Source organism: Coregonus clupeaformis, chromosome 17 (genome assembly GCF_020615455.1).
Source record: "Coregonus clupeaformis isolate EN_2021a chromosome 17, ASM2061545v1, whole genome shotgun sequence".
Lineage (NCBI taxonomy): Eukaryota > Metazoa > Chordata > Actinopteri > Salmoniformes > Salmonidae > Coregonus > Coregonus clupeaformis.
In genome coordinates, this window is record NC_059208.1 from 3,006,313 (window position 1) to 3,025,723 (window position 19,411).

The following is a 19,411-nucleotide window of genomic DNA, read 5'->3' on the forward strand; positions in this document are numbered from 1 at the left end:
AACAGTAAATCCAAGAAGTCTTTAGTTTAATTTGTTCACTCAAATATCCTTCTTGTTGGCATTTAAAAAGAAACTATTCAAATAATCACCAATTGAAATTTGCACCCATGAAAAAGACAAGAGCTGAACAATGCATCGCAATTGGATGTAGAACAATACACAACGTTCTGTTGCTACATATGCCATAGATTCTCTTATAAACTGCTTGGGATTAAATAATCTGCTAAACCCTTCCCACCCGAAAATGCCCAAGAGGAGCCAAACACGAATGGGATTATCATGCTTTAATAATAAATATATTAGGACATTTGATGTTAAGAGTATTACACATAGCTCAGGCACAAACAAGTATGGGTTGTTTTGAAGCGTTGATCTCATACTCCTAACAAATTTCTTTAACACATACGTAAAAAGCTCTACTCACAGGTAGAAAAATAAACAAGAGTGAACATTCATTAATTACGCTTTGGCTGCAGGTTTAAGATTATTTTGGAACATATCAAACGCTTGCTCAAACATTCAATTTCATCCCCACCCTCAGACATCCTAATACTTTCAGAAAAAACATGGTTGTTTAAGTAGGGGTAACTAGTGCCAGCCCAGGACATCAATGATGCATAACCACCTACCCAGATTATCAGTTTATACACAATTATGATAACGGAACAGATGGAAAGTAAATAAAATGAACAAAATAGATCCCTTCACCATAAATAATTTCACAATTTTTGCCTTGACGCACAGCAACTGTACACAGTGCAAAGTAACCGCGTGGGAACCTAAAGTAATAACTGTGGCGTTAATATTCACAAGTGTAGAAAAACTAAAGATTAAGAAGTGCTTTAAGTTGACGGGTCGGGTTGTGCATGCGGGTCGGAGGCCGTTACACATCTGCCACATGATGAGGAGTGACATGACGGAGAGAGTGCAATCCCATGATGCAACAGCCACGGATCAGCGCTGCGATGTTGTAGACTGGCGCCGCCCCATCCACGCCATGCCGGGAATACAGCCAGGCCACCGTGGGCAACACTGGTACAGCCACAGCAACCAGATCAACAAGGAAGCTGCTGCTCCAATAGCGTTTGTTGACCACGTCCATCTCAGGGGCCCTGCAGGGCTCCTCGCTGCTCACCTCAAAATCCAGCTCCTCCATGAAGCCCATGGAGATCACCACCTCAGGGTCTGAGCAACACAGCCCTGAATCACTGGACATGTCAGGGCTCACTGGCAGAACTGGGGTGGGCTGGCTGGGACTGGGCAGGCTTAGAGTGGACGGGATAGGGGCCGAGTCTGGGCCCTGCAGTGCTGGGATTTCTAGGAGGCTGGTAGAAGCTGGGAGGAGAGCGTCTCCAACTGCACCACCATGGAGCTTCAGCAGCTGCAGCAGGAGGGCGTGCAGATCAGGAGGGAATGACGCCACCTCGGTCTGAACGGCCTTCTCCTCTGGAGCGGGGAAGGGGAGTGTGCTGTAGCAGAACGTGTTGGAGGAGGGTGGTGGAGGCAGTGGTGTGATCTTCTCCTCCTCCAGGCTGTGGAGAAGAGTGGACACCCCCAGACCAGCCTCTGGGTGGCAGCGCAGCTTACCGCTAGAGTCCACCGCCGTGGACATGAGCACGTGCTCCAGGTTGTCGTTGACCAGCAGCCCACTGTCCGCCATCTCCTCCGCCGTCTGGTCACCCACCTCCCACTGCTTGTCTTTGACAGGGGAGTCGGAGTCGCCACAGATGAAGTCCATAGTTGGCTCGTCTTGCAGTGTGGAGCCGCTCTGGGCCATCTCCATGCTGTGCAGCAGGGACTCCAGCTTGCGGTTCTGGATGTTGATGTCGACAAAGTACTTCTGGATGCCCTTGTCCTTCTCCATCAGGCTGTTCTTCATGGTCTCCACCACCTGCCGAAGCTGCTTGATCTCCTTGCGCGCCTCCTTCAGGGCTAGCTGCGCCTCTACGCGGTGGCACTCCTCCTCGATCCAGTCCTCCCTCATCCGTCCCAGCTGGGACTTGAGCTCCTCGATCTCAGACTCCCTGAGGGGGAAAAGAGTTAATAGTTACAGCTGAATGGGATTGCAATGTTTGGCTACACTGTAGTTGGAATGCATTTAGGAAATAAGCTAAACATGAGATGTACACTGAGAAGGTAACCTGTCGTGGACGGTGTTCTCCACTTCCCTCAGCTTGCTCCTCAGGTGGCGAATGGCCACCTCCTTCTGTTGCAGGGGGGTGAGGTACTGCTCTGGGTTGGGGGGTCTGATGCCATGGTTGTCCCCACAGGAGTGGTATCGTACGGGGGTCATCCTTCTGGGGGGGATGAGACAGGAAATTACACATTAGCCCTAAGTCACATACTGTATGTTCTGCTGGTGAGACATCTGATGAAGAGGACAACCCATCTATTGTACACACCATCCTGTACTGTGTTCAGTAACATGAACAGTGCTGAGCCCCATCTAAAGCAGACTCCCTCAGTTCTGTGGGGAAGGAACTAGGCCATGAAAAAAAATAGTGATTGGTGCAACTTGCACGACGCAAAGCTCAAAATAGCTTGTTTTAGAGAGAAAACACTGCCGGGCAAGGTTATTACTTAGTCGATTGTGTCTGACTGGGGATGTCACTGTCAGGACACGGACTGACCAACCAGCAGACTTCATGCTGCAAAAAGCTAAAATGCCAGGTTGGTCAAAGGCTGGATAGGAAAACAATTAATTGGGAGGGAAAGCCCAAATTACATTTGCTTGGCTCTAGTCTACAAGGTAACAGCATTTCTGCCTGAGAATTCCCTGAAATGCCTAAAACGTCTTTAAAATTAATACAAGTACATTAACCTTCAATTGTACATGAGCAGTTCTGGAATATACCTGTGATCAGGTCTTCCTCAGGTTCAAAGAGGATTGATGAAACACATTTGTGTGTGTCTGAGGATGAGAGGGTGGATTTGGCTAATATGCAGAGCAGCCCCTCTTACAAACAGGCTTACAAACAGGCTTAAAAGCTAGCACTAGATCCTAGCATCAAAATGGGACTTGTGCTTTGATGTGAGCGCTCTGCATCCCTGCCAGAAATAGAACAGGCTAGCAGAAGGTAGCGAGAGAACAAGGACACCACACGAAACCCAGCCAGCCAGAAGAGAGCTGAGGGGAACAAGAACAAAAAGAAATCCTGTAGCAATAAAATGACTCTAGAAACAAAAATGCAGTCATGGACGTTTTCCCGTCCGCATAAAATACATAAGTAGGGATTGTTTTGCATAGAGAATGACTCACATTAAGCCTTTGGGCTGAATTCAAGAGGGCGCTGGTTAGTTATTTTATATAGTCAGAGCAGAAAGGCAAGGTTGAGCTTGCTCGTGCAGTGCTGCTGTCATGGCAGCACAGGATCCCTCGAGTGAATATTCTGCCACATAGCAACATGAGAACCCAGCAGCACTACCACAAATGTGAGACAGTAAGTGAAAAAAAGGCAGGGATGCAGTCAGGCAAGCCAGTCTGGCTATCGACTGAGTTACGATGAAATATTCATGACCTTCCTCTCCTATAAACCCAAGGTTTTGACTGACACCCACACACAGACCATAACAAAATTCAGACTGTTCTAATCATCTCGGCATAGCCCAATCCTGACGAATATAATCCCAGTCTCTCAGAAGAGGGGGGGGGAGGAGATGACAAACAGTCCTGGCATAGAGCCTAATCTATCCACCCTTGCCCCAACTAGTGAATGCCCACCCCTCACAGAGCAGACGCTCCATTACAAAGGGACCCCTAGCCCCTTCTTTCATGTTGATCTGAAAGGATAGGAACATGGTAGTTGATCTTGTCCTTTGATAGGCTAGGTGGAATTATTGCCATATTGCTTTGAGCTATCCAATCATTTCAGATCCAGGCCCTGTCTACGTAAGCAATATGGCAAGAAATACCAGAAGGGGTACCGCTGGAGGTTGTTTCTGGAACTGGCCAGTGTATGGGGGTGTGGGTATGACATGGCTGTTTACCTGGAGGGTACTGTGGGGCTGGAGTTGCTGCTGCTGTTGGTGGATGAGGGGACTGTCCTGTACGGGGCGTAGAGCTTTGCATCGCGGGATGCTGAGGGGCTCCCTGCCAGCTTGAAAACCGGGAGGCTCCTGATGTGGGCACCACGACTGCGGGAAGAGACATGTAGTTGTTAGGTAAAGCTAATGAGAAGACATAACTAGTCTTGTAATGTTGTCCATTTATCATTGAAAAAACAAATACCAGCAGGGGAAAAAACGATACAGCAATAAAGAAATAGCATAGCTATAGTTTTTGGAACAGTTTCCCAGACCCAATTACATTTTTTTTGTTTAAAGTGCATTTTAGTTTAGGATCAGGGTCTGGGAAACTGGCCCTTTAAGTATGACACCCACTAGTGGTGTAAGAGAATGGAGTGCCTGCTTTTAGGACAGAGGCAGTAGAGAAACAGAACCAGAGCCACCCCATATATCACCTGCGTGAGGAGATCTTCTTCCCTGTTGAGTTGTGGGCCAGGCTCCCCCCTCTCTTCAGGCTGCCCGTGCTGCTGGAGGAGCTGAAGTCTGCCTCGCTACCTGCAGTCAGACAAATGCATCAGGATGTTACTACTGACCTAGCATCAGCGGGCAGGAAACACCAAACACTGGTGCTATACACACACACCACTTACATTATGCATTTCCATGGCTACACATCGTGCAGTTGTGATCCATGTCCATTTCAAGTCTTTGAATTTAATCCTATCAGAACCTACTTCTGTGTTCAGAAGTCAAAAACATCACAGAAAAGTCCCCGAAATCACCATGTGAGCCACTTCAAAACGGTAAGCAAACTGACAAGCTTCATCCTGCTGCAAAGCCCTTCCTTGTAAGAGGCTATGGTGCATTTGTCGTTAGCAACAATGGCAGGATTCAAGCAGAGGCTATGGGATTACACAGCTGCCATAGTATAAGCAGGCCCGGTCAGTCCAACCTCGCACGGCATGAGATACTACCTAATGAATGCAGCCTCTTACCCTCTAGGCAACCGCTAATCCATTCATAGACGCCAACTACCTTTAGCGCCCATTGACGATAGGATCTTCTGGCTGGGGGAGTTTTATTAAGAGCCCCAACACTCGTTCTGAACGTTAAAATGCGTCGCTTACGGTATGGTTTTCGAAACATAAAGCGAGAAATAACAATAAAAAGGTTAAATTGCTACACACCTTTATAGGGTTCCCAAACTGCCATATTTCCATGTTACAGCGCTTGTTTACGGAGAACAGACAGAAGACGGTCAACTACCTGCGCTAATGTTTAGATGGAGTATTTGGCTGGTTTGGCTGCCAGAGCCAATTCACCTCTAAACAGAACATGCGAGTTGCTTGGGCTATAAGGAATAACATTAGGCTCCTTTTGTCAATTATTGGGCTAGGCAACCTTGAGATCTGTCACTCAACACCTGTCTGATGGTTGCAGGACAGGCTGTGGTATCCCATTCTCTAACCTCTCCCTCCATCCCCTACGCACTACAGTAACCTACTGACGTGAGCAGACATGAAGGGCCGATGCAAAGTTATGTAAAAAACAAATATATATATTATCAACCACTATATACCAACAAAAAAAAATCTAAATCTAATCCAGGTAATACCTAGAAAACCAAAGATAGTAAGCTTAAGCATATCATCATCTAGTAAAAATTCAGACAAGATTAATCTAATGAAAAGAACAGGGTCAACCTAACCTAATGTACCTACAGCTGTACCAAATCATTCTATAAATAATCTCTGAAGACATGTTGCTAAATTAGTACATAAATACTTTTGCAATACTGCATTCAGACATTCCATCAAACAAAATAATCACTCAGAATGAGCCAGTATGACAACTCACTATGTGGGTAGAATATCTTTCTCCCTTATCAATGATTGGTAACCTTCTGTAAGGAAAGGAAGCATGGGACACTAATGATGTATTTTCTGTGAAAACATGACATACCTGAGTAGCATCTATTTCCATTCGATAAAACCATAGCAAAGTGCTCACTGTGAATTTATGATTAACTAACAACAAAACTGAACCTTCAACACTGGGTGAGTGAGTCAATTCCAGGTACAATGTGCTGCCAACCAATAAGTGAAGTCAACTACTGCTAATCAGCCTAACTGGAAAACCTCAGGTCCAACATTAATTATCCAATCAGCAGCCTCTCTGGATTTGAACCTTGATCAAGCCGTTGGGCGGATTCAATTAGGCTGAGCCTCGGGGCACCAGTATATGGCCCGTGACATGAACGGGCAAAAGGGGTGAGGGAGGAGTGCCCTTCTCAAATCAAACAGTAATCTGCACTGCTCGGTCATGCCGTCAAACAAGGCAGCATGGCGCATTGTCCAGAAACATACATCTCTTTTCCATACAGTATATATTTGTATTGTCTACCTATTTTTAATTTGGCAGATAAATCGTTTTTTATCAAAAGCAATCACTTTTGCATGTGAAAACACAGAGTCTTACTCATTACTCCATGTGCTTAATTACATCACTTTTGTTTTGAGCCAACTTCAACGTGGGCTTTAAAACGGGGTGCCCGGCCCAGATTACTCAAATCCCCTCATTGTTGGCATTCCTCTGCACAAACGTTGCTGACACATGCCAGATTTGACAAAGCCTGCATAAGTATTTTACATATCAGCTAACCACATCATATGTCATAGCAATCTGGTGCCCAAAGGCACAGTCGATGAAGTGACATGCAACCATTGGTTAATGCATGCAATGTCTGTGCAGGGGAACACAACCATTGAGTGCGTCCCAATAATATCTCCTTCTTCCTGCACTCATTCACTACTCCCCAGAAATGTAAAAGCATTGGATTGGTGTAGGCATGGGCTAGAGGACGTTTCTACCATATTGCTTATACCAGTCAGTTCCTTCAAATCCATGAAGGGAAGTGAACAAGTGTACACTCACTGTGGAAGGTAGGAGAGATATTTGGGATTTAGCCATAGGGAGAGTCTCAATTGCGTACTCATTAAAAAAAACGATAAGCTTTTAGTGTCTTGCCTCCTTCTCAAAATCCAATGGATGAGAAAGCCAGAGGTCCTTCCCCTCTGACTGTCTCCTCCAATGGGTGTTCTGCAATTGAGATTAAAATTACATGAAAACAATACTATGCAGATAGTGTATACATACAAAGCATGTAGAAATCAGGGTTGGGTTCAATTAAGTTAAAGGCAGTCAATCAAGAAATGATTTGAATTTAAAATGCAGACATTTAAAAACTTTAGAAATAAATAACTTCTGCTTTTGAATTTATTGAGAAGTCATTGAAAATAAAAGCCATTTTTTCTATTATAGGATTGTGATTTTAGTTTACTTCCTGAATTGACTGCATTCAATTCGAATTGAGCACAACCCTGGTCTACAAGATCCCATTTCACATGGTTATTTCATATATATTTTACTCTGACGTTGATCTATTTTGTAGATCTTTTTTTAATTGACAGTTAGTACCTCAATCAAACAAATACATGTCAGAATCAGAATTGAGAGAAAAGCCTAAGATCTGCTAGGACAACGTATGTATGAGCCTCCAAACCCCACCTACAAAAAAAACCAACCTGAAGCCATTCCCTGTAGTAGCCTACCTCTGGGCAATGTGGAGGATCGCTGCTCCTTCTTGTGCTTCGGCGGGGATGCTTGCCACTCTGCCATCACCCTCACCCTCTTCACCTTGGTCTTGCACTCAGCGGTGGGTGTGGGTGAGCCATGCGGACTGTTGTCTGAGCCTGACAGGGTTTTGGAGGGGGACACAGACTGACTACTGGGGCAGCCGGTGTCATCTATGTAAACAGGTACAGCCAAGAATACGCATGCAGCACGGAACACACAGCAGTCAATCAATCATTCAGAGCTCGATGTTCAGTCCCTCTTATCTGTTCATACTGTAACTCATCCAACCAACAGTGCTCATATTACCAACACCACAGCACTGTGTTATGGAAGCAGAAGGGAGGTGAAAGGGGTGACAAGAAACTTCCATGGTGACTTAATGTTATTCAATATACATCAATATGTTGTAACCTAATTTTGGTTAGGTTTAACTGTTGTCAAAATAATGTCAATAGAGAAAAGAACCTAGGCCTACTATAGAAGGTAATTTCTGGAATAATTCCAACTATTATGCCAACTTTGTTATGTTTGCCACTTTGTTGTTTATGGTAGGTTAGTAGACTTGTGTAATTCAGATTTGTTTCAACAGTTGATGTCATCATCTACAAAAAAAGTATGTTAGTTGATTGAAACAACAGTAATCAACTAGCTTTCATATGAGGAGGACTTATCTTTACATAATTTGACTTGGCAACACTCACAAAACCTCCAATGCATGATTATGTAATCAATGCCCTGACTAGTGTGTGATAAGATGTGGATTCGGCCTACATAGCAGTGTGTTGGCATGAATTCAGACATTTTTATATGATGAACCCTGGCTGCAGGGATGGACTGGGATCAGAAATCGTCCTGGGCATTTCTAACACACCGGCGGCCATTAATTCTGCACACAAAAATGATATTTAGATAGACCCACTGAGCTAAAGACAGACCAGCCCATCTGCCATTGCCAGAACTGCCCTGGCTGCCATCAACAATGTGACAATAGTGACAGGTGAAAGCAAATTCCCATAAATGTTCTGTTTTCAGCTAAATGTAGTGAGATTAGAAGAGGAATCTATTTTAGACTTTCAGGATGCAACCTAACCTTGATCTGAAACATGGGAACAACATACCTGAGCAAAAGCTGTTAGTGCTGATGGTCCGTTTGGAGTTGTCCGAGCTGATGTCGCAGTCCTTACCCTCCTCCTCAGAAATGGGGGATTCGGACAGGGGCAACCCTTTCTCATTAGGGTGGAAAGGATGGAGGATCAAGCGTGGGATGCGGCTGCGGGGGCTCTCCTTCCCTGGTGACTTCTTTTCCTGAGAACCATACAGGTATCACAACTATGCTCACCACTTGAATGTTTGCGACAAGAACACATGAAATTCATATGACAATCAGTGTGCGCAAATACAACTTTGTGCATTTAGTTTTTGTCTTACTAGCTCTGTCACAGCAACACAGTCATTAAATAATGATGGTCTATTAATGTGACGTTGACAGTCTAGATTAGATAACTGTAGGCTATTATCATTCTCATCATGTGATATTTTAACAAAGATATTAGCTGAATTGTTAAGATTCAAAATGATTTCAAAGTGTTGCAATGACACGCACCTCATATTCCTGGAACGGTCCCATTGTGCTTCACTCTGCGTTTCCCCCTTTGGATCTGTGAGAAAAGTAAAACTAGGTGAGATGTATTTCTGTCCGAGGCATCCTGACGTGGCACACTGGCACTGATCCCTTTACGAACAAGGGCGACTCTGTCCGAAATCTGTTACGTAAATCATGTCACCCCCGCCCACGTCCACCCCTGCCTGGCACAGATGGCACAGACACTGACCGGACCTTGGTCATTAAACCAGTGAGCCCCACATCAAATGTAGGCTACCAGATTGAAAATATATATTCTTTACTTGAAAATAGTTTGCATGTATTTCCTCAAACATGTAACAAAGGCATGAGACCGTTTCTTGAATCCAATAAAACCCAGGCTTACTGTCCTTCACATGCATGTGCCACAAAAAATACAACAACCTAAAATCCATTATCCAATTATGTATCGATATAATGGAATGATGATTGAAATCTAGTCGTGAATGATGCTGCAGAGAGGAACTGGGTGTGGTTCTAACTCTTCATTTATTAATTTATTTCTAAATGATGTCCCACTAGGTGGTAAACAGACAGCAGCATCTTCAAACATCTAGTAGAGAGAGGCTGACTAAGGTTTTCCTCGGTGCCATGAGTAATTCTGCCAAGAAACACCACAGAAATATGACATCATTTCTTCCTTTTGGGATCCTGTGCCAAGAGTCTTTTTCCTGCCAAAAAGATGACACCAGAGAGTAACACACCGGCAAACCGCTCACTGAATATTGAGATAAGAATTACAGAATAATAGTGTATGGTGTTTGTGTTGTATATTGATTTTCATAGACCCTATACACGTAGTTCATTTCACCCTTTCCATTTTGACATAGACATAGACTCCAGGATCCAGTACAAAAGTGTATGTTTTATTGATGTTTGATGGCTGAATAATTCAAGGTTCCCATAATGCCTGACTGCACATTATAACGTCACTCCATTCCTTATCCATTCCCTCTCTCCTGTTGAATGTTGTGCCTCTTAGCATCACCGCTTAAAGGGGTTGGTTATGTAATTGACCCCTAAGGTCTGATTCGTTATCGCTTTCCTGAATCCGGACTTCTTTTTCCCCACTTACCATCCAGATGCTATCTCTTTATTTTGACTGCATGGCACCCAGGATGTTGGTATATATAGCTCAGGACATCTGCTGTCCCTATCCCCAAGCAAACACCCATCTTGAAATACACTGTGTACCCTGACTATCATGTCTTCACTACAGGTGTCACGTTCGTTCATAGATGGGACGGACCAAGGCGCAGCGTGATATGCATACATGTTTATTTAAACTTAATAAACACTCGACAAAACAATAAACGAAACATCGGAAGGCTATACACACAAGCCAAACTCACCGAGCACAAAACAAGATCCCACAACACAGGCAGGAAAACTGGCTGCCTAAGTATGATCCCCAATCAGAGACAACGAGTGACAGCTGCCTCTGATTGGGAACCACACCCGGCCAAACATAGAAATACAAACATAGAATCAACACACACATGATATTCACACCCTGACCAAACTAACTAGAATTCTATAGGTCAGGGCGTGACAGTACCCCCCCCCCCAAAGGTGCGGACTCCGGCCGCACAAACCTGACTTAACAGGGGAGGGTCCGGGTGGGCTTCCAGCCTCGGTGGCGGCTCCGGGCTTGCCGTCTCCTCCCTTACTGACTCCGCGTTGCACCCCTGGACCGGTCTGGACATCAACGCGGAGCTTCCCCTCTCAGTCCTCCCACGATGCACCGATCCCTGTCTGGACCCTGGTGTGGGAGACGCCGAACCTAGAGAGGGGCTAACGTCTGGACCCGGAGTGGAGCCGCTGACCGGAGCTGCACCGGATCCCGGTGGAGCGGACTGCTCTGGCTCCGGAGTGGAGCTGCTGACCGGAGCTGGACTGGGCACCGGTGGAGCGGACCGCTCCGGCCCCGGAGTGGAGCAACCGACCGGAGCTGGATCAGGCACCGGTGGAGCGGACTGCTCTGGCTCCGGAGTGGAACCGTTGACCGGAGCTGGACTAAGCACCGGTGGAGCGGACTGCTCTGGCTCGGGAGTGGAACCGTTGACCAGAGCTGGACTGGCGACCGGTGGAGCGGACTGCTCTGGCTCCGGAGTGGAACCGTTGACCGGAGCTGGACCAGGCACCGGTGGAACGGGCACGGGCCGTGCCGGACTGGAAACACGCACCACAGGTCTGGTGCGAGGAGCAGGAACGGGCCGGGCCGGACTGGGAACACGCACCACTGGCTTGGTGCGGGGAGCAGGTACGGGGCGTACCGGGCTGGCGACACGCACCACTGGTTTGGTGCGAGGAGCAGGCACGGGCCGGACCGGACTGGGAACACGCACCACTGGTCTGGTGTGAGGAGCAGGAACGGGCCGGGCCGGACTGGGAACACACACCACTGGCTTGGTGCGGGGAGCAGGTACGGGGCGTACCGGACTGGGAACCGGCGCTGGAAGTCTACGACTGTCTCCGTCCTTTACACTCCGCGCCCCGTCCTCCTCCAGTGAGGACTCCTCTTTGAGCCCCCACGAGTGCAGTGGTCAGGGCTCCTCTCTGTCGCTCCCCGACCACTCTTTTAGCCCCCCCAAAAAAATTTATTGGGGCTGGCTCTCCTTCTCCACCCTGATCCCTTTCAGGGCCTCCATCTGCTTGGCCAGATCCTCTCTTATTACCCTCCAAGTCCATACTCTCTGCTCCTCCTGGGCACGCTGCTTGGTCCATTGGTGGTGGGATCTTCTGTCACATTCGTTCATAGACGGGACGGACCAAGGCGCAGCATGATATGCATACATTTATTTAAACTTAATAAACACTCAACAAAACAATAAACTAAACGAAACTTGACGTGACGTCGGAAGGCTATACACACAAGCCAAACTCACCGAGCACAAAACAAGATCCCACAACACAGGCAGGAAAACTGGCTGCCTAAGTATGATCCCCAATCAGAGACAACGAGCGACAGCTGCCTCTGATTGGGAACCACACCCGGCCAAACATAGAAATACAAACATAGAATCAACACACACATGATATTCACACCCTGACCAAACTAACTAGAATTCTATAGGTCAGGGCGTGACAGTACCCCCCAAAGGTGCGGACTCCGGCCGCACAAACCTGACTTAACAGGGGAGGGTCCTGGTGGGCTTCCAGCCTCGGTGGCGGCTCCGGGCTTGCCGTCTCCTCCTTACTGACTCGCGTTGCACCCTGGACCGGTCTGGACCTCAACGCGGAGCTTCCCCTCTCAGTCCTCCCACGATGCACCGATCCCTGTCTGGACCCTGGTGTGGGAGACGCCGAACCTAGAGAGGGGCTAACGTCTGGACCCGGAGTGGAGCCGCTGACCGGAGCTGCACCGGATCCCGGTGGAGCGGACTGCTCTGGCTCCGGAGTGGAGCTGCTGACCGGAGCTGGACTAGGCACCGGTGGAGCGGACCGCTCCGGCTCCGGAGTGGAGCAACCGACCGGAGCTGGATCAGGCACCGGTGGAGCGGACTGCTCTGGCTCCGGAGTGGAACCGTTGACCGGAGCTGGACTTGGCACCGGTGGAGCGGACTGCTCTGGCTCCGGAGTGGAACCGTTGACCAGAGCTGGACTGGGCACCGGTGGAGCGGACTGCTCTGGCTCCGGAGTGGAACCGTTGACCGGAGCTGGACCAGGCACCGGTGGAACGGGCACGGGCCGTGCCGGACTGGAAACACGCACCACAGTTCTGGTGCGAGGAGCAGGTACGGGGCGTACCGGACTGGGAACCGGCGCTGGAGGTCTACGACTGTCTCCGTCCTTTACACTCCGCGCCCCGTCCTCCTCCAGTGAGGACTCCTCTTTGAGCCCCCACGAATGCAGTGGTCAGGGCTCCTCTCTGTCGCTCCCCGACCACCCTTTTAGCCCCCCCAAAAAAATGTATTGTGGCTGTCTCTCCTTCTCCACCCTGATCCCTTTCAGGGCCTCCATCTGCTTGGCCAGATCCTCTCTTATTTCCCTCCAAGTCCATACTCTCTGCTCCTCCTGGGCACGCTGCTTGGTCCATTGGTGGTGGGATCTTCTGTCACGTTCGTTCATAGACGGGACGGACCAAGGCGCAGCGTGATATGCATACATTTATTTAAACTTAATAAACACTCAACAAAACAATAAACTAAACTTGACGTGACGTCGGAAGGCTATACACACAAGCCAAACTCACCGAGCACAAAACAAGATCCCACAACACAGGCAGGAAAACTGGCTGCCTAAGTATGATCCCCAATCAGAGACAACGAGCGACAGCTGCCTCTGATTGGGAACCACACCCGGCCAAACATAGAAATACAAACATAGAATCAACACACACATGATATTCACACCCTGACCAAACTAACTAGAGTTCTATAGGTCAGGGCGTGACAACAGGTATGTTTTCAGCAAGTAAGGGCAAGGAAATCAGTTAAACCACAAAATAGAATACTTGAAGGCAGGTTTTATACCAGATTGTATGCACTTTTGGTAATGTAGGTCCCCCAGCCCTGATATGAGAACACCCCAAAAGTTCACCTGAAATGAGCTCAGCTTTTTGTACCTCTTAAGGCAACTGAGTAGTGTGTCATGAGCATCACAATAAAAACGCAGTACACCAGCATTTTATGCCTCGATATGTTTTCCTTTTGTTTCTACCCGCTTCTGGATAGCTGGCACACAGGCACACAGCTTCAGAGTAGAATCAGATTAGGCAGCAGGCACAGTCGCAGAGCTACCAACCAAACCATGCCCTAGCAACAGACTTAGCAACAGAGGAAAATGACTGCAAGGAAGACACAGGCTAAATGGGGCCAATTACATTTGCAGACAGTTCAGTGTTCTGCATCTTCCGAGAGTGCAATAGGAGGGTTTTCCTCCTGCAACATAACAAAGGTCAATGTTGTTTACTTTGGGAGTGGCCTAGGGCAGTGTGGGGGGAGTGTTACCACAGACTGAGACATGGTCAGGTGTGCTCCCATATGAACAAGCGCACGTGAGCTGTTGTCTCTGTGCACATCAGCAGCAATCAATGTCAGGAAAATGCAATCAAGTTTGTGCATTGCTATACCCAATAGTTGTTATCATGTCATGTCCATACGGTGTTTCAATGCTGATTGAATCTCAGCAGTGCTTGTGAACCTCCTTCTCAAAGAAAAGGTCAAAGAAAATGGACCGAAATGGTGTCGGACTACCTGGACCTGTCAAATAAGAAGCACTAATTTTCGCTTTCCTTTGCAAAATAATTTAAAACATTACATTTTCCATGCAGGCAAATGTGACCCTGGTGATCCCTTAGCAGATAGAGACCAATAAGGGCTGTGGAGGGTTGACAGCCTCAGATTCACAGAGAGGTTTTCATCTATGCCTTGGTAGACGGGAGCTGTCTGGCGCTCTGGCTGTTGCTGCAACAGCAGCTCTTACAGTCTCACGTCAGAATTAGATGTCCGTCCATGTTTCTCAAGCATGACATTTCGAAGTTGTTCCAAACGTCATATTTTGAAGTGAAACTCAGAATTTTTAAGGTTAGGGCTAAGTTTAGGCATTAACTCCGAACTCTTAAGGTTAGGCATTAACTCCGAATGGCTAAGGTATGGGTTAAGGTGTAAAAAAACAACGTTCTATTGCTAGATTTGAACATGTAATCTTTGGCACCAGAGGCAGATGCTTACCAGAGGCAGATGCTTACCGGAAGCGAATTTGTAAGGCATTAACTCCAAATGGTTAAGGTAAGGGTTAAGGTTTGGGAAAGAAATCTCAAAAACAACTTTCTATAGCAGGATTCAAACATGCAACCTTTGGCACCAGAGGCAGATGCTCACACCCATCCCCCATCCGTGTTCACATCACAAAACATCAACCATAAACCTTCTTGAAGGTAACAGCGCTCACTGTTGCCCCTAGTGGCTGGTTTTGACATCATCTCCTGACGTCCTCGGATATAGATGTGCGTCTAATACTGACTTGTATCACGAGTGACCTGGCTGTGTTGTTCACAATGTTCCTGGCCTTGGTCCTACGGCTGGAACTTATGCAATAAACTGGGTATCAAACACGGGTGTTCTGCACAACTCAAGACTATGTTACCCCACCAAGCTAAAGTCTATAGACCTCAGCTCTGGGAGTTAACATTCATTTTCAGTTCTGCAGGCAAGGTTACTCATCTATTCTAGTGGTTTGCAGCCGTTTATCTCAATATCAAATCATTTCTGGGTAACAATTAAGTACCATGCTGTGATTGTTTTAAATTAAAATGATAAAAAAGAAACAAAAATAGCTTCTTAGCAAAGAGCAATTTCTCAAACAGGAATTTTGCTAGGACTGTCTGGGAGAGTCTGAGTGGGAGGGGAAAACTGAAATGAGCTGTTATTGGCAGAGAGTTTTGGAACACTCTCTGTTATTGGTCTATTAACTAATTTACCGCCTGGTGGTGTCACCAAGCAGGCCAAAACGCCATCCCACCAAAACAGTCTGAAATTTCAGGTGGTCTTTTCAAACTAAAAGGGCATTACCAGAATTTTCACAATTTCACATGATTTTTCCACTCTCATATAACGTTCCATAAAGTTGACTGCCCTAAAGTGCACACTCAAGCCAAGCAGGCAGACTAAATACAGATTGAACAGATTGAAGATGCAGTATCGTGAGGTAATTCCCAGCTCAGAAATAACCTTACGTCTAAGTGTAATGCAAATAACAAATAAAACAACTTGAATTAAATGAAACCATTATACCCACTCAGTGGGCTTTCATAACTAAATTAGTTATCTTGTTAAAATATGAGCTTGCCATACCCTGCAGATCTGTTCAGCTATTTAGAGTGTGCACTTTAGGTCAGTCAACTGTATGGAGAGTTATATAATCCAATCTCTTCCTCTGAGTGGGTTGACATATGGTATGGCACATAATCATTTATTGAAAGCCATATAAAAACAGAGAAAATAAGCTTATTGACCAGGACATATCGTGTATGTACAGTGGGGCAAAAAAGTATTTAGTCAGCCACCAATTGTGCAAGTTCTCCCACTTAAAAGGATGAGAGAGGCCTGTAATTTTCATTATAGGTACATGTCAACTATGACAGACAAAATGAGGAAAGAAAATCCAGAAAATCACATTGTAGGATTTTTTATGAATTTATTTGCAAATTATGGTGGAAAATAAGTATTTGGTCAATAACAAAAGTTTCTCAATACTTTGTTATATACCCCTTGTTGGCAATGACACAGGTCAAACGTTTTCTGTAAGTCTTCACAAGGTTTTCACACACTGTTGCTGGTATTTTGGCCCATTCCTCCATGCAGATCTCCTCTAGAGCAGTGATGTTTTGGGGCTGTCGCTGGGCAACACGGACTTTCAACTCCCTCCAAAGATTTTCTATGGGGTTGAGATCTGGAGACTGGCTAGGCCACTCCAGGACCTTGAAATGCTTCTTACGAAGCCACTCCTTCGTTGCCCGGGGGGGGTGTTTGGGATCATTGTCATGCTAAAAGACCCAGCCACGTTTAATCTTCAATGCCCTTGCTGATGGAAGGAGGTTTTCACTCAAAATCTCACGATACATGGCCCCATTCATTCTTTCCTTTACACGGATCAGTCGTCCTGGTCCCTTTGCAGAAAAAACAGCCCCAAAGCATGAAGTTTCCACCCCCATGCTTCACAGTAGGTATGGTGTTATTTGGATGCAACTCAGCATTCTTGTCCTCCAAACACGATGAGTTGAGTTTTTACCAAAAAGTTATATGTTGGTTTCATCTGACCATATGACATTCTCCCAATCCTCTTCTGGATCATCCAAATGCACTCTAGCAAACTTCAGACGGGCCTGGACATGTACTGGCTTAAGCAGGGGGACACGTCTGGCAATGCAGGATTTGAGTCCCTGGTGGAGTAGTGTGTTACTGATGTTAGACTTTGTTACTTTGGTCCCAGCTCTCTGCAGGTCATTCACTAGGTCCCCCCGTGTGGTTCTGGGATTTTTGCTCACCGTTCTTGTGATCATTTTGACCCCACGGGGTGAGATCTTGCGTGGAGCCCCAGATCGAGGGAGATTATCAGTGGTCTTGTATGTCTTCCATTTCCTAATAATTGCTCCCACAGTTGATTTCTTCAAACCAAGCTGCTTACCTATTGCAGATTCAGTCTTCCCAGCCTGGTGCAGGTCTACAATTTTGTTTCTGGTGTCCTTTGACAGCTCTTTGGTCTTGACCATAGTGGAGTTTGGAGTGTGACTGTTTGAGGTTGTGGACAGGTGTCTTTTATACTGATAACAAGTTCAAACAGGTGCCATTAATACAGGTAACGAGTGGAGGACAGAGGAGCCTCTTAAAGAAGAAGTTACAGGTCTGTGAGAGCCAGAAATCTTGCTTGTTTGTAGGTGACCAAATACTTATTTTCCACCATAATTTGCAAATAAATTCATTAAAAATCCTACAATGTGATTTTCTGGATTTTTTTTTCTCAATTTGTCTGTCATAGTTGACGTGTACATATGATGAAAATGACAGGCCTCTCTCATCTTTTTAAGTGGGAGAACTTGCACAATTGGTGGCTGACTAAATACTTTTTTTCCCCACTGTATGTGTAGGTATTGTGTATGGTTTGTGTGTGAGTGTGTGATGTGTGTGTGTGTGTGTGTGTGTGTGTGTGTGTGTGTGTGTGTGTGTGTGTGAGAGCATTCAAGATGATGATAGAAACAATGTGTTTCAAGGTGTCTAATTATCTGTCTTTTGATGATGTTCACAAACGAATACATTACAGTTTCTCCAATAAAACCACATCCGAAAATGTCCAGATCTATAAATTGCTCTGACAGATTTTCCCTAAATCCAACATAGATTATCCGTATCAACCTGAACATTATGGTGTGCATAAATTACCCATAAAAGACCCATAACAATGGCAAGGTGTAAAAGCTTTCACTTGCTGTTGGTGGTCGATAACATCCCTTTCAGTGCACTCTAAATACACACATTATTTACAGAGAAAATACAGACAGCTCACATCAGCCAATTTATGATGGCAAAACGTTCCTTAATATCCATATAATATCTGTTTCTGCAAATGCTGACCATGTTTGTCCATGTTTATGTTACAGTATGAGATGTGCTTCATGGTGACTTGGATTAAGGTTATTATAGTTGTTGTTTTGTTTTTCTTACCCGCTCTCTCCCTTTTTAATATCAAAGGTAGGCCTAATATCAAAAGTTTTCCGCCACATGTATGAATTCTTAAGATTGATGGTTTGTCAATGATTTTAGACCATTCCCCCAAAATCCAGCAATGAATGCAAAACATATAGTCTAGCCCATAAGTTTATTGAAATATAGCTACCAAAACATGTTTGTTTTGTCGCTCTTGTAACCCCAGAGGAAAGATATCTAAGCATATAGGGGGATGGTCGCTCAAGGGATTATCGTAATACGCAGTTGAAATCAGTGGCGCTGTCCACTGTCTCGTGGTGCTGAATATGATCAAGGGCTGTATGAGTCCAAACTTAACCTGGCCCTCTTTTCAACCATCCCCACCTTTAACATTTGGTTAGTGCGCAGTAGCTTAACTAAATTAAATGTATTTTACAATCATAATTTCGGACTTAACTGAATACAACAATATGTCGATGGATAGCAAATTGTGATAAGAAATGGAAAGTAAACAACATCATAGGCCAGCTAGAAATCAGAATGACATGCTTTTCTTTTTTTACTATTCCTATTTTTTTTTTCAAAAATGTTGTCATCAAGCTATTTACATAAACATATAAGTCTACTTGCCTGGATGTTTGGTGTTGATTCCTCCAGTCGCAAAGGATGCGCGTGTAGCCTAAATCACGAACACAACAACGAGTCCCGCGTTACTCCAGTGTTCCTCACGAGTCTGCCTGTCGAGCCCATCCCACTCTGTGTTTTGAGATGTGGAAATGACACTGTGCACACAGGATTGGACGAGGACCAATGACAGCGCGCGCTCGAAGTCAAATATGACCAATGTCCCAACCGTGTTGGGTTACATAACGCAGACATGATTGTTCTGTCCTGAAATTGTTGACTCATTCCTTCAATATTTAAAGACATATCTGGCTGCCAATTAAGCCTATAATAACGCGCAGATTATAAAATAGCCTAC

At 45.8% G+C, this 19,411-nt stretch overlaps 1 protein-coding gene across 5 annotated transcripts; it reads right to left on the bottom strand.

Annotated features, from left to right (window-relative positions):
- Positions 1 to 269: 269 nt before the first annotated feature.
- On the bottom strand, positions 270 to 19,186 carry sybu (syntabulin (syntaxin-interacting)). 5 transcript variants are annotated; one of them, XM_045226036.1, is made up of 8 exons: positions 19,060 to 19,186; positions 9,245 to 9,299; positions 8,760 to 8,946; positions 7,617 to 7,757; positions 4,461 to 4,560; positions 3,988 to 4,134; positions 2,142 to 2,294; positions 270 to 2,024 (listed from the first exon to the last, which is right to left on the bottom strand). In XM_045226036.1, the coding sequence occupies exons 2-8, from the start codon at positions 9,266 to 9,268 to the stop codon at positions 884 to 886; spliced, it is 1,893 nt and encodes a 630-aa protein (XP_045081971.1). In that variant the 5' UTR covers positions 9,269 to 9,299; positions 19,060 to 19,186; the 3' UTR covers positions 270 to 883. The 5 variants fall into 5 exon arrangements, with proteins under 5 accessions (XP_045081971.1, XP_045081968.1, XP_045081969.1 ...); XM_045226033.1 differs by having other exon boundaries at positions 7,617 to 7,811; XM_045226034.1 differs by having other exon boundaries at positions 2,142 to 2,297; positions 19,060 to 19,185.
- Positions 19,187 to 19,411: the final 225 nt, after the last annotated feature.

What these genes read in the sequence shown, in the direction of transcription:
- sybu (XM_045226032.1), bottom strand. Translation starts at nt 9,268, where the DNA reads ATGGGACCGTTCCAGGAATATGAG. An exon ending in AAGAAGATCTCCTCACGCAG is followed by an intron (nt 4,135 to 4,460) that starts GTGATATATGGG and finishes CTCTTCCCGCAG; the next exon opens with TCGTGGTGCCCACATCAGGA. An exon ending in GAGAACACCGTCCACGACAG is followed by an intron (nt 2,025 to 2,141) that starts GTTACCTTCTCA and finishes TTTCCCCCTCAG; the next exon opens with GGAGTCTGAGATCGAGGAGC.